This window comes from Struthio camelus, chromosome 7 (genome assembly GCF_040807025.1).
Source record: "Struthio camelus isolate bStrCam1 chromosome 7, bStrCam1.hap1, whole genome shotgun sequence".
In the NCBI taxonomy this organism is placed as follows: Eukaryota; Metazoa; Chordata; class Aves; order Struthioniformes; family Struthionidae; genus Struthio; species Struthio camelus.
In genome coordinates, this window is record NC_090948.1 from 21,305,275 (window position 1) to 21,318,886 (window position 13,612).

At 43.0% G+C, this 13,612-nt stretch overlaps 1 protein-coding gene across 1 annotated transcript; it reads left to right on the forward strand.

Moving 5' to 3' along the window:
• The first annotated feature begins 580 nt into the window (after window positions 1-580).
• LOC138067866 (bone morphogenetic protein 2-like) lies at window positions 581-7,323 on the forward strand. Its single transcript, XM_068951166.1, has 5 exons — window positions 581-1,127; window positions 1,426-1,565; window positions 2,927-3,043; window positions 4,237-4,438; window positions 5,622-7,323. The coding sequence occupies exons 1-5, from the start codon at window positions 581-583 to the stop codon at window positions 6,071-6,073; spliced, it is 1,458 nt and encodes a 485-aa protein (XP_068807267.1). The 3' UTR covers window positions 6,074-7,323.
• The last annotated feature ends 6,289 nt before the right edge of the window (window positions 7,324-13,612 follow it).

Sequence of the window (13,612 nt, forward strand, 5' to 3'; positions counted from 1 at the left end):
ACTTTCCTTTTCCTTTCTGCGAGGAAAGGGAACAGTGGGTCATATGGCACAAGCACAAACTGAAGGAGAAACCACGTGAGCTACCAGGAATTTTAAATCGCTCTTTATAAGACAGTCAGACCATCTTGAAAGGACTAGTACGTAGGAGGCCTGGGGTGGGGGGGGGGGGGGGGGGAAGGGGACAGAATTCTCTTCATCCACCAAGGAAAAAAAAATAATCGTAAACTACTGGAAGCTTATTTCAGTTTGGGAATAACTTAAATTAAAAAAAATACTTTCAAAATACATATGTTCACGCATTATCTCTCCTTCCTACCCCATCAGTCCCTAATTACTTGGAAACTTGACTGCTCTTGCCGCATTGTAATAGCGGAAACCAGGACTTGGTTCCTAAACCCTCACCCTTTAGGGCCGGCTTTAAGGCCTGAATTAGAGACTGCCAGCAGAACCACAAGCTGTAGTTCCTGCAGCCTGGTTGAGTCCACCTATGTACCTGAGGCTATAAGCCTGGCGCAAGCAAACAAACAAACAAACAAACAAACAAAACGGCGGTGCTCGCCTGAGCCTTTAGCGGGCCTTAATGGCCCGGGCGGGCGAGGAGCGGGGCGCGGGGCGCGGCCAGCCCCGCGGGGACGCGGCCCGCGGGCGCGAGCCCGGCCCAGGGGCGTGCGCGCTGGTGTGGCGGCGGGCAGCCCCAGCCGCCGCCGTGCCCGCACCCGGCCGTGGCCGTGGCCGTGTCGCTGCCCGCAGGGTCCCCGCGCCCCTGGGGGCCGCGCAGCGCCGCCGGCCCGGGCCGCAGCCGGCCATGGCGCCCCGCCGGCCGGGGCCGGGGCCGAGGCCGAGGCTAGCGCTGGGGCTGGCGCTAGCCCTGTCCTGGCTGTTGAGCCGGCCCCCGGCGGCGGCCGGGCTGCCGCTGGCCCCCGGCCCGCGGGAGGAGGTGCTGGCGGCGGCCCTGCAGCGGCTGCGGGAGGTCTTCGACATCGAGGAGCTGCCGCCCGACGTGCTGCCGCGCAAGAAGCCGCCCCAGTTCATGGTGGACCTCTTCAACAAGGTGGCGGACGCCAACGGCATCACCCGGGCCCCCGGCCTGCTGCAGGGCAACGTGGTGCGGAGCTTCGAGGACCGAGGTGGGCCGGGGCCACGGGGGGCGAGGCGGCCCGTGGGGCCGGGCAGCCCCGGGGGAGCCGCTTCCCTGTTCCCGCAACGTGCTTTGCACGGTTCCCGCACGGGGAAGCGCCTCCATGCCGCTCGCTTAGCGGTTTATGGGGGCTTGCTGCGGGGAGCCGTTTTTATTTTCCACTTCGTGTCCCCTGTTACTAGTTTTAACATGCTTTTGAACAGATCTGACAACTACTACGGAAAACACACTGGTGCGTTTTATCTTGTGAGAACTCCAGTTGTTCTTAAAGCATGTTCTTTTCCCAGTTCGCTTAGATCAGTATCACTTCTACTTTGACATCAGCGCAATTGAGAAAGGCGAAGAGATGCTGAAAGCCGAGTTCAGAGTTTTCAAGCTAAAGAAGAAAGCCATGGCTAGGCGATCTGATTTGCAACACTTTTGCAAAGTAAGTGGGGAAATAATCTGTCAATTAAATATTCGCTTGTGCTTTTATTGTCAATACTACTGAAAGAAAATGAAAAAGAGAGAAGTGGCAAGTGTAACCGCTTACCACATATACCTGCTTTACTTCTGTTTGCTTGTTTATCATCCTCAAAGTAGAATGCAGTTTCTTTCTTTGCCTCCGGCCTGCAAAGAAGTAGGTGCAAGGTTTTGGGTTAGGCAGTATGCTGTCCTTTTTCACTGTCTGGTGATAAGCTATCCCTAAAGATGTCAAAGTCATCACGCAATCAACAGTTTTAGCTTTGCAAAAGTGACAGGGCATTTTTGCTTAAAAATGAGTTCAAACCATAACTGTACTTTTCTGAGTGTTAAGATATTTTGAAACCCATATTCAAAGTTGTCTGCTTGAGCCACCCTCAAATAATAATAATCATTATTTAATTATTATAACAGGGATTCATGGAAATATAGGGTGGATAAGGACTCTGGAGTTCAGTTCATCTGTTCCGTTACCAAAAGTTGGAGTCAGACTACTTGCAAACTTGAGGCCACAGGCACAGAGTAACAGGAGATGTAGATAGTGTCAGATGTTCAAAAGAGAAAGGGATGGTCAGGATAGCTTTCTATGTGCATATACTTCTTTTTGATACTATTTTCCTGACGCTTAGGGGCTATATGCAGCTACAAATGCTATGCTGCACATCTCATATTTTCATTATGATCTGAAAATAAATATACTCTTATTTGTTAGGCTGTAATTCCACAAGCAATAAAAGCCATCAAAGTAAGCAAATGCTTCTTCCTTCCCCACCCCTCAGTGTCTTGTTCCCACCCTGCAGTTTTCCTTCCTTGTACTCGCAGAAGCATTTGAGTAGCCACAAAAGTTCCCTAATCCACATGAAAAGTAATCTGCAAGAAAGGAGGAAAAAAGAAAAAGTTTCTACTTGGATCTGTTTCCTAGTGCAGTTCACCACTATCACACAAATGCTTGGGTCACCCCCCCTCCCCAGGATGAGTAGAAGACAGGGTTAGTTTCTCTTGTGCTTGTGGTGCTGGCTTAGCTCTTAGTTAACACAAAAATTAGCTGCTGATTAAAGTTAAATATGTATGACAGATAAACAGAGGTTTCACTCAGAATGACTATATGGTCCAGTACCCTACCTCTGAACACATCCAGCAGTAGATATATGTACCGATACTTATTTTTCTGTTAAGCTGGCTAAAAGCAACTTTTTGCCTAGTTTGGAGCCCCAGAATAGCTTTCCAGCAGTGATGTGGCAGAAATTAGTATAATCTCGATTCTCATCCTTTTGCTGAAAAAAAAATTATTTTCATCTCCTGTTTTGTTGCATTGCTCTTTTCAAGGTGGAAGTGTATGAACTCTTGGAGAGTGGAAGTAAGCCACAGAAAAAACACCTCATCGCATCAAGATTATTGTCCTTGTACACGGAAGGCTGGGAGGTGTTCAATGTCACACAGACAGTAAGCAGAGAAAATTGACTTCCATTTTGAGTTCAAAATCTGTTATGATAGTGATCAGCTCACAGTTCCGCCATTGCCTTTATGCTGGGTCAAGCCAAGTTCTAGAGCAGCAACAGAGAGAGAAATTTTCTCTCTACACTCAGAAGTACACGTGGTGCTACCAAAATTAAAGGAGAAATTTTGTTTGTTGCTCCCTGCACAGACATGATGAGAATCGAGGAACCAAAACCCAGTCAATAGGGACATGAGACCAAATATGTCACTGTGATTGAAACACGTTAGTGCTTATGCTGCCAAAGTAGATGACGTTTTGTGGGGCAAGAGTAGGTTTTAGTTTTTCTTTCTTATCCTCGTGGTATTACTACAGAGCAGATGTGTGGTTGTTTTGGTGCTTTAATACTGTGTTTCTGGAATTTATCATGTTTGGATTGTTTTTCATTTTAACTTCAGCTGTAAAATTCCTAATTTGTTAGTTTGAAGATTTGTTTTGTAGATATCCTTAAACTATCAGTATCTGAATTCCTTTCAGTAGTGAACAAACAGTGTTTTTAAAAAACGATGTCTCAGGTTTAAATCTATAATCTCTGATAGAGTATTTTAATTGTTTAACCTTTAAGATAGATTCAACAGAGTGCTTGGCTGATTAGCAGAGTTGCATCTTAGGTCATAGTAGCCTTGCTTGAGAATGGCCTGGCCTTATCTCTTAGCCTGCAGTTATAACAATCAGATAAAGTAAATTTGGTTGATTGCAAGCTCATTTCTTCAAATGCCATGTATGTGTGAGATTTGGATGAGTTTTAGTGCTATGGAAAATCTGGAGGGCTCATATCATCCTATAATTAAGATTACTAGGGAAAATCAAGATCTGGATAAAGCTGGTAAAGATTCAATTTTAATGTTAAGTTTAATGCCTAGATTCATCTATTCACTAGTAAATTATATAAAAAAAAATCTTTTCTTGTAAATATAATGTGGGGGTAGATATACTGTATTTTTTTTGTAAATGTTGAATTATTGGCTTAAATACTAAACTCACTTCAGTCTTAACTATACTGTTGCCTCACTTTTGTGATAATATGTGTGTTCTTACCCTCTCATAGCCTGTTCCCTTTTCTCAACATAAACATTCCTTAATCCTAATGCTGTAATGGGATTGTTGAAGCAATATTTTCTCATCTCCTTTTTGTTACTAGGTTTCCAAATGGGTTGGAAACAGCAGCTCCAACCACGGCTTTTTGATAACTACAACACATGTATTCAACAGTAGAACAGAGCACAACCTGGTGAAGTTTGCTAAGAGCCAGGGAGCTCTGCAGGAGAGTAGAAATGCTCTCCTTGTCCTCTTCACCAACAGTCACAAACGGAGGTCTTCCAGCTTTGTACCCTCTTCCACAAGTAGGTTCAGAGAACAGCAGGTCTGTTTTAGAATATGAAATCCCTATTCATCTTCTGTTGCCTTCTGCTACCTGATATATACTTCATCTTAGTATTTATTTGCAGTGTTGTTGCAGTGTTGTCTTCCAATCCAGCTGTATCACTTACCAGAGTTTGCTTTGATACAGGTCTTGCTGACGGGTCACACAACATCTTTAAGTCATCTCTGCCCTCAAAAAAAAAAAAAAAAAAAAGTGTGTGCAGGAAATAGTCAAAGCTGAGTTTGATTTATTTGGCTTGTAAAGGGACAGGAATTTTTTTTTCTTTTATATTTGTTGTGGTGAAAATTGTACATTCAGTTTAGGCTAGAAACTTCAGTGACGTGAAAACCTTTGTGAAAATGCTGATAATGCAACTAAAATTAGAGTTATTGAGTGCAGCTTTCGAGAGTGGAAAGGGCTGTTAGATAAGCAATTTAAACCTCTCTGTCCTTGGCTTAGTTTTTAAGCACCTGTTTAACTTCAGTGACTAATTAGCATTGTGACTAAGGGATGTTTTCATCAAAGACAACGCCCTCATCCCTTAAATTACAAAACAGTCTCTTACCTCTCCCACTGGTCTTCCATTAAAACCAAGTAAGACTGGATTTTATAGCATGATACATGCTATCAAGAGGAAGAGCTGGGAAGAAGGGCAAAAACGATTCTGTTTCGTGTCTGGAGGGATTTTGTTTTGTCTTTTGAAATGATTGCATTTTCATATTGGGAAGAAACTAGGTAAGTCTTGAATGGATATTAAGAGCCAGGTGGTGAAACTGATTTTAAAAATGAGGCCGACCTGCTTAGTTTTGTTTTCAAATGAAAATTATTGCAGTGAAATCCTACAGCCTGGTTTAATCAGTAGTAAACTTTGTGTGGGATACTAGGATGGGATGTTGACTTTATATTTCTACTGAGCTGTGTTTTTTCAGGCCACAAAATAATTTCCTTTTGGGGAAAATGGGCAGTTTGTGAAATACAGCTAAAATGGTAATGTAATATACACCCCTTTCAGTACTTTCATAGTTTGTCATTTTAGAATCTGCTCTGAAGACCTTGATGTAAATTCATGAGGTAGACTTTCCTGTAGAGCAGTTAACTCACTGAACTTAAAAAATAAATTGATTTCTTTTGAGAAAGGTTAACATACAACTCCTCCCTTTCAGAAACAGTGCTGAACCCTGCCAGAAATAACGCTTTGTTACATGTGCCTCGCCAAACTCATGTCAATGAAAACAGCAATGCAAGCACGAGCAGGAGACCTCGGGCTGCTGCATTGCCTTCCACCAAAAGCCAGGTAACAACATGTCACCGAAGGGAACTCTATGTTGATTTCCGTGCTATTGGCTGGTCAGGATGGATTATTTACCCAAGTGGATACAATGCATTTTATTGCAGAGGAACCTGTCTGTTTCCCTTAGGAGAAAGTCAAAATGCAACCAACCATGCCACTGTCCAGTCCATAGTCCATACGCTTAAACTGTCTCAAGAGGTTAGCACGCCGTGCTGTGTGCCAGATGAATTGAAGTCCCTCAATCTTCTCTACTTTGATGACAAAGAGAATGTGGTCCTTAAGAATTATAAAGACATGGTGGCAACAAGGTGTGGATGCCATTAACAGGGCCTCCTTTTTTTTTTTTTTTTGTCTGCATTTGGTGTGTACCTGGATTCAGTACCCCATTTGCTGCTGAAGATAGCAAGGGAAATGGCATTTCAGATTATGGGGCAAGAGAGCCAAAAGCTTCAGCTGTGGTTCAAATCCTTCTACCCCCACCATGGCCATGTGGAAAGAAGTGTAAGGCTGACTTTCAAAGAGCCATGGGCTTCTAGTGGGTGTGCCGACCTGCATGGAAAGCAGTTTAACTGCCTTAAGAGCCAGGGGAAGCCGTGAGAAACTGGAACCTGTTATGTAACAGAATCCAAACACATTAAGTGAACGTTCAAATTAAGGTCCTGTTTACTATATTGAGGCACCTCCACAAGCATCTCCTCCTGCCTCAAGCCAAGACAGGGGCACAGGTCCCTCAGTAACAGAACCTTATTCAGCTTTGGCTGCATGATCCAACGGGGTTATACGCTCTTACACAGAGCTTTGAGGATGAGTGTTAACTCAGAGCGCTCGTCAGAGGCCTCTTCCATCTGCAGTTTATGCATTTACCAGAAATGCACTTCACCCTGCTCTTCTGTCTACAGTTCTACTAAATGCAAAGGGACTTAATCCTTGTAAGTCCCTCTGGAACTTGCTGGCCACTAAGAAATCCAAGGGAACACATAGCTAGTAGCTATCTGGAAATCAGGAAACCTGACCTCCGACTCAAGGTTGCTCTTCTGTATAGTGAAGGGCCGGCCAGTGCCTGTCTTGGTACTCATTTTCTTCCACCATGGTCCGCTGTGGTGGTTTGGTTGTCTGTGCGGCAGTAGAATCTGTCCTTCAGTGTGTATTTGTACAGTGGCTGTACAGTGGTATTGTCAGCTTGGCTTGGAACCCATATAGTATAGGAGGAAGAAAGAAAAAGAGCAAACTTTGGAGGTCTGTGAGAACATGTTGGATGCTGCTCTGGTCCTATATCTAAGGAAATTTTGATGGGAGATACTTGCTGATACTTCCCTTTCATTCTTCCTTGTCACATAGGACACAGGCATGGAAGGGGACCCCTGAGGTCTTAATGTCTTGTTACATTTTAATGCAGGCAATCAGCCCCTTGCAGTTCCTCAGTCGACTCACTGAGTTGTAAGTTAAAGCCAGTTAGGTTTCTTGCCTGCATTGCTCCTTCAAGAAGGCTGACACCTGACAGAATGTGACACCTCCCATGGGTAGAAACTTCATGGGGGGGAGGGGAAAAAGACCAGAAAAATATTTATGTAAATGTTTTTCTGTAAATACTGGTTTCTGTAATTAATACATTTATTTTATTTAAAACCCAAATATATATTTTCAAATAAAAGTATATAATGTAAAATTGGTCTATTTTGTCACTCTGTATTTGAACCTTGTTCTTAAAGTTGTGGATCAAATTCTTTCTGGAAAAGAGGTCATTCTCAGTGGCTTCAATGAGCGTTGAATCAAGCCTTCTGCCTCCATGTCAGAATATAATGGATAAATAAAATAAGTTTCCCTTCAGGCAGGATCCAATAATTATTCCTGAGGTGAAAGTCACGTTGAAGCTTCTTGTAACTCTCACGTGAATGAGGCATGGAGATTAAGCCCTTTAGGGTTGGGCACGTTTGGTGTTTGTGAACTTCACATCCCTGAGATGGTTTCCATTTTCTTGGTGTGTAAAGCCTTATTTGCACAGATATTGTGCTATCTTGGGTTGCTTTCGTTAAAATTGCAGTAAGTTAGAAAGCAGATACAAAAGAAATACTGTTATTTCATAGGTGATAATATGTGGGTGAGAAAACTGTGTCCTGTATGCCTAGGCCAGACGTACTTACTTGGACATACAGCCTGGAACAGCGTGGGGTGGAGGAGCCTGAGCAAGACAAGAATTAGAAAGGATACTGTGCAAACGTGCATGGGTGAGTGTGGAGAAAAGGGTTTTCTCCCGCGAAACTTCTTCTCTGAAAGGTGACAGAGTCTGTTGTAAGTAGCCAGCAGACCTTAGACACTGCAATGTCAGAACAGCCCTGACAGTGACAAAGAGTAGGACTGCAGTTGCTCAGGGTGAAGGCATTGGACTTCAATGCAGTTAGGGCAAAGGACTCTATGCTCGGTCCAGGTTAGAAGAGACAGTGGAGCATTCAGAAGCCTTGTTTCTGATAGGATAAAAGGGTTGATTTCTCCAAGCCAGAGAAACAAACTGCGTGATAGGGCTTCTGTATTTCCATCCAACACACCCCCGGTAGAACTGGGGGTGTGCGAGCTATACAGCACAGGAACAGAGAGTCCAGTACATCTGAAAGTTTCAGGCCTGTTGCATGTGCCCAGCATGACAGGACCAAAGCGTTCATCCTTTCTGCAAAACAATCCATCATTGCCGTGCTGACCACACTGTCTGGTGTTCAGGTCTCCCAGGCAAATGGCCAAAATCTTTCTTTGCCTGGATAAAATGTCTGCGTAGAAAAGAAACAACAATCTTAATATGTGGTCAGTCGAGTAAGGTTGAATACAAGCCTAGTAGCTGGGTAGTGCTAGCTACTTGGGCTAATGGGACCGTTAGCCACTCCCAGCCATTGCATTCAGTGCTATTGGCAAAGAAACTTGGAAAGACTAAAAGGTCATAACCTCACCTTACTGATTTATTTCCCGGGTTGCTGGTTTGCTGTATTTCCCTTTTACTGCAGAAGTGTCTGTGGCATATTAAGTCTGTAGGAACCATAGCTTGGGACTGGGAAAATATGTCTATAGTGAGAGTCCAGGCAGGGTCATTTCTGAATGGTGACTTCGGCAGACGTTATCTATGCTTGTTTTAGTAGGGTTCCTATGAACTGAATCCTGAAGTTTTCACTGTGAAGTAGTGCTGAGAGGACTGCATTTGGAACATACTGGCTGATACAGCTTCTGCATCCAACACGCTCCAGTCTTACGTCTGTAACACGACAAATCTAGCACCATCAGCTCCGTATCTGCTGCATTCTTCACTGCGCAACTCAGAACTACTCATTTTTTTCCAGGATATCTTAATGGGTTTCCTCTTGTTTCAGATGCCAGGAAAAAAGGCAGATTTTCCATTGAAAAGCAGGTATAATTAATAAATAAATGATGGGCACATTGAATATTAGCTAACAGAGTGCTGCACCGCAATAGGTGAAATACGCACAGTCAAGCTCAGAAGCACTCAGTAGTTTTGCACATTAAATTATTATTTTTTTCTGCACCACTCAACATAGTCTCATTATGCCCCATTAAACCCTGATAATTAAAACAAAATATATTGGAATTGTTTATCCTGGACTTTGTAAGGAAATGAGGTTCATAATAATGCCAAGGGAAAAAATTTACACTACGCCAGGCCTTGTAATTAGAATAACAATTAAGCGCAAGTCAGGTCCTGTTTTTCAGAATAAAGGTTCATTTTCTTGCTATTATTTAACTGGAATAAATAAGAATACCAAAATAAAAAATGCTGCATTTTGGAGTCCTGGTTTAATCACAGCATCATATGTTTAGATGGCATGCAAAAAAAACCAACAGCTAGGGTTTTGGAGGGAATACGGTTAGTCTTTAGAGTGGACAGTCTGGAAAAGGACCAGTGATGCAGTCAGGTTATCTATTATTATTTGTTTTTATATCACAACAGCAACTAGAGAAAGTGAGAGCAATAGCAAAACCCCATCAGGATAGATGCTGTGCAGGTACCAATTAGGAACGCACCTAGCCCTGAGGAGCTCACCCTGTAAATAGCGGAAACAAAAGGGAGCGACTGCAAATGTAATACACAGGGTACCACCATGAGCTGTCTACGCCCAAGAGACTGAAATTCAGAGGTATACAGAGGAGATCCCTATATTAAAGTCATGACTGGAAGTGACATGCTCTAGTACCCATTCACATTGGTGAATCTGCATGTGTTCAGCTGCGCGCTCAGGGTTGCTGGCTGGCTCTCTCCTAGATCATGAGTCTTTGCATCGTTTCTGCTGCACAGGGTCAGTATGATGTCCATTATTTTCCTCTGGTAAATCACACAACTTACCCTTTACTCCCCCAGACCCATGGAAAGCAGGCTTTCAGAAGCAGAAAGACTCAGTGCCTTGCAAGAGAATCCAGCCATATGAGAAAGCTGTGGGACTATGCCCCATCCCGCAGTACAAATGCTGGCCCAGGACTGGAAGTAGAGAGACCCAGGTATGTCAAGTGTGAACAGTCTTACTAATTAATGCATGGGATGGGGAGAGCACAAAACCTATAGGCCAGGGCAGCACTGCAGTGGGATATTGGTGGGACCTGATATGTTGTGGAGGAGAGCTAATGGCAGAAGGGGCACAAATCCATAAGAGAGCAGACTTCCATAGATCTCCTGCTTGTAGAGAGGTTTTAAGGGATTTTTGTGGTGCTCCTTGTAACGCTGTTAATGGGAACATGCTCATTGGCACTGAAGCGTGGGGAGAGATATGCTGGCGATGTCCTGGTGGCTGCAGAGGCAGAAGGGATTGGCCTGGGGGTGGTTTCCTTTGTGAGGGGGAGGCTAATTTAAATGTGCTGCTTGAGGAAGCTGGAGCACATGCAGTGCTGTAACCAGCTGAAAGACCCATCCTCTATTCTCTCTATGCTGTGGGCCTCGAAAAGGATGTTCACCATGGGGCATCCAGTCAGGAATGGTCTGAGTTGTGTCTAGACTGACTGGGGTAGTTATTGTGATTATGGCCTTACACTCCTTACAGGAAAAATGGCATGTGTGTGCTTTACTTGAAAGATCTGCAGAGGGTAGTATTTAGTTCATAGCCCTGGAGCTTTGTCTGCTGAAAAGAGGAGAGAAGCTGAGTGCCTATCATAAGGCCCTTGGACTGGCTGAGGTCCAGATCCTTTAAGGTCACACACGTGCACCCGTTTGCAAATATGTACACATAAGTATTTTTGCATATCTGTTCCTTCTTACATGCACCCGTGATCCTCCCTCCTGGTTCATCCTAAACCACTTCCCAAGGGATGGTGCCACTTACCCACAACCGAGGTGGAGCGCTCAGGGCTAGTTTGAGAACATTGCCACATCCAGGGGATGCATTTCAATGGCTCTGTACAAAAATATGTCACACCTAGGCCGTTTGTCCCCTGCTGGTGTTGAGTGTAGCTCACCTCCAGGGAGAGCAGTTAGCAGGTGTGAACTGACCTTTGGTGAATGAGACAATTGTGCCTTAAAGCAGCTTATTAAATGTTTTCTTTCTTCTTCCTGGGTTTATTGCTAGAAGCCGTTCACAGAATAAGAGGGTCTGCTAAATTTCTGTTGTCACAGGGATATGTGCGGGTACAGGTTCATGCAGATACTAACTGCCCTAATTTAGAGCTATCACAGTCTGTGTTTTATTGTGTGAAAAACAAGAGCTGCAAGTTTTGCCTGCAAGTAGGAAAATTACCTGTTACTGAAAAGCAATTGGCATTTAACTGCAACCATGATTTGATGATACTGTAAATCCATTTTTAGGATCAAAAAGTGCCATGGCTTCATAACATAAATCATTGTTGTGGCATAAATCCCAATCTACTGGTTCAGATCTGCTCAAAAAATCTTGGTTTTTTTAACTTTGAACTATCAGGTCAGACAGAATTGTCAGGCAATGTAAAACCAGTATGTAAACTTAAAAGTCACTATCAACTCTGCACTATGTGATCCAGTTAGCTTGGAAGAAATACAATTCTTTGCCCATACCTAGTCTACATCAAATTTGCTACTGAATTTGCTAAGCGAGTGTTGATAGTCACAGAACCATGCCCTCAAAAGCTATAGACAAAAAAAATCTATATAATTTCAAAAAAAGTGTCTAGAATATCCTGCATTTAAATCAAGCTCAGCATTGGTCCAGCTTTCCCGACAGGAAAAGCTTCACAACAAGGACACAAATTCAAACTTGAAATAAACATTACTTTAGTGCCCACACAACTATTACAGAAAGACCTACAGGCCAAAGAGCTACTGGCAGCAAAAGATCAAAATTTTCAGAAGAAGCAATGAATTATAGGGCTCCATCGCTACTTCTGAGACTCCCATGTTACTACTGGAACTTTCTTAGGCTATCAGTGAAAGGTGCTGAGGTTTCCGCAGGACAAAATCAGTATTAGAACGGAAGATGATGTGAGAAAAAGAATAGAGGGCTAGGAGTTAAAACCCTGGTTTCTTGACAGAAGAGAGCATGCATTTTCTAAGGCATCATCTCTGTTTAAAACATAATGCCTTAAGCGTGTTAGATGTGCCATTCTTTATAACTAAACTAACTAGATAACCCAATACGTCTCTGGACATTCTTTCCATGTATTGATTAAAAATTTTGCTTTACATACTACTAAAAGAATAGGATTGTGCAGTAAGTCTGAGGAATGGAAGAGCTGATTTAGTTTGACGTTCATAAAATACACTTAAGCTTGATTTATCAAAACTTATTCACGAATGCAGTTACAGAAAAATTTAGGTTGGAAAGGATCTCTGGAGATCATCTAGTTCAACTTTCTGCTCAAAGCAGGCTTGATTTCAAAGTCATGCTCAGAGCCCTGTGCAGCTGAGCTACTAATCTCCAACGGTGGAGATCCAGCAACCTCTGTGGGCCCCTGTTCCAGTGCTCACCCACTCCCAGTGTGAAAACGTATTTCTTTATATCTGATCAGTATTTCCTTGACTGCAGTTTGGGACTGTTGTATGCTGTTCCTTTCACTCTGCACCTCTGCAAAGAGTCTGGCTTCATCTCTCTAGCCCCCCTTTAGGCAGTGGAGGGCCTCAATTTGATCCCTGCTTAGCTTCCCTTCTCCAGGCTGAGCCTTCCTGTGGCAGGCTCTTCAGTCACTTTGATACTAGGCAGGAATGGCAGGAAATGTTTTTTCCTTATTTTGTGAGAATCAAAGCATCAAAGAAGGATCAAGCATTCAAATCAGATTTCAGAATTCTTGTATGCCAAAAAGCGGTAAGAAAAACTTTATAGATTGAAATATTTGGTAGTTCTATAATTCTTTATTCTGATTTCAGTAATATTAATTTTACATTTGTAAACAGAAATAGTTTTAGGGATTTTTTTCTTTACAGGAGCATTTTATCATTTTCAAAACTTCTATTTTCCCCCAAAAATGTCAAAAGGGAAATTACACGAAAACTGATGTTTTTCCAGTGAACAGCTTCACTGTTCACAGCTCAACATTTCCAGTTTAAAAATAAAATAATGAAAATATTCTGAACAAGTTCCTTCTGGTTTTGGGTTGCAAGAGATATATGTTCTGAGCTTTGCGATTATAGCTCAAATGCACATACAAAATATGAACACAAAACTTTGAAAGTGTAAACTTGCCCAAAGACAGGCTGAGAAAATAAACCTTGATTAAAAAGAGAGAGAGAGAGAGAGAGAGAGAGAGAGAGAGAGAGAGAGAGAATTTGGATGTTACAAACTCTAAATATACCCTAGAGAGTGCCAGCAAGGTTCTCTGCTCCCATCCAGCCAGCCAGCACAAATAAATTGATTAACAGTATGACCATGGTCATTCCACTTCTGTTGTTTATCAGAGGACAGCTCATGAATACCA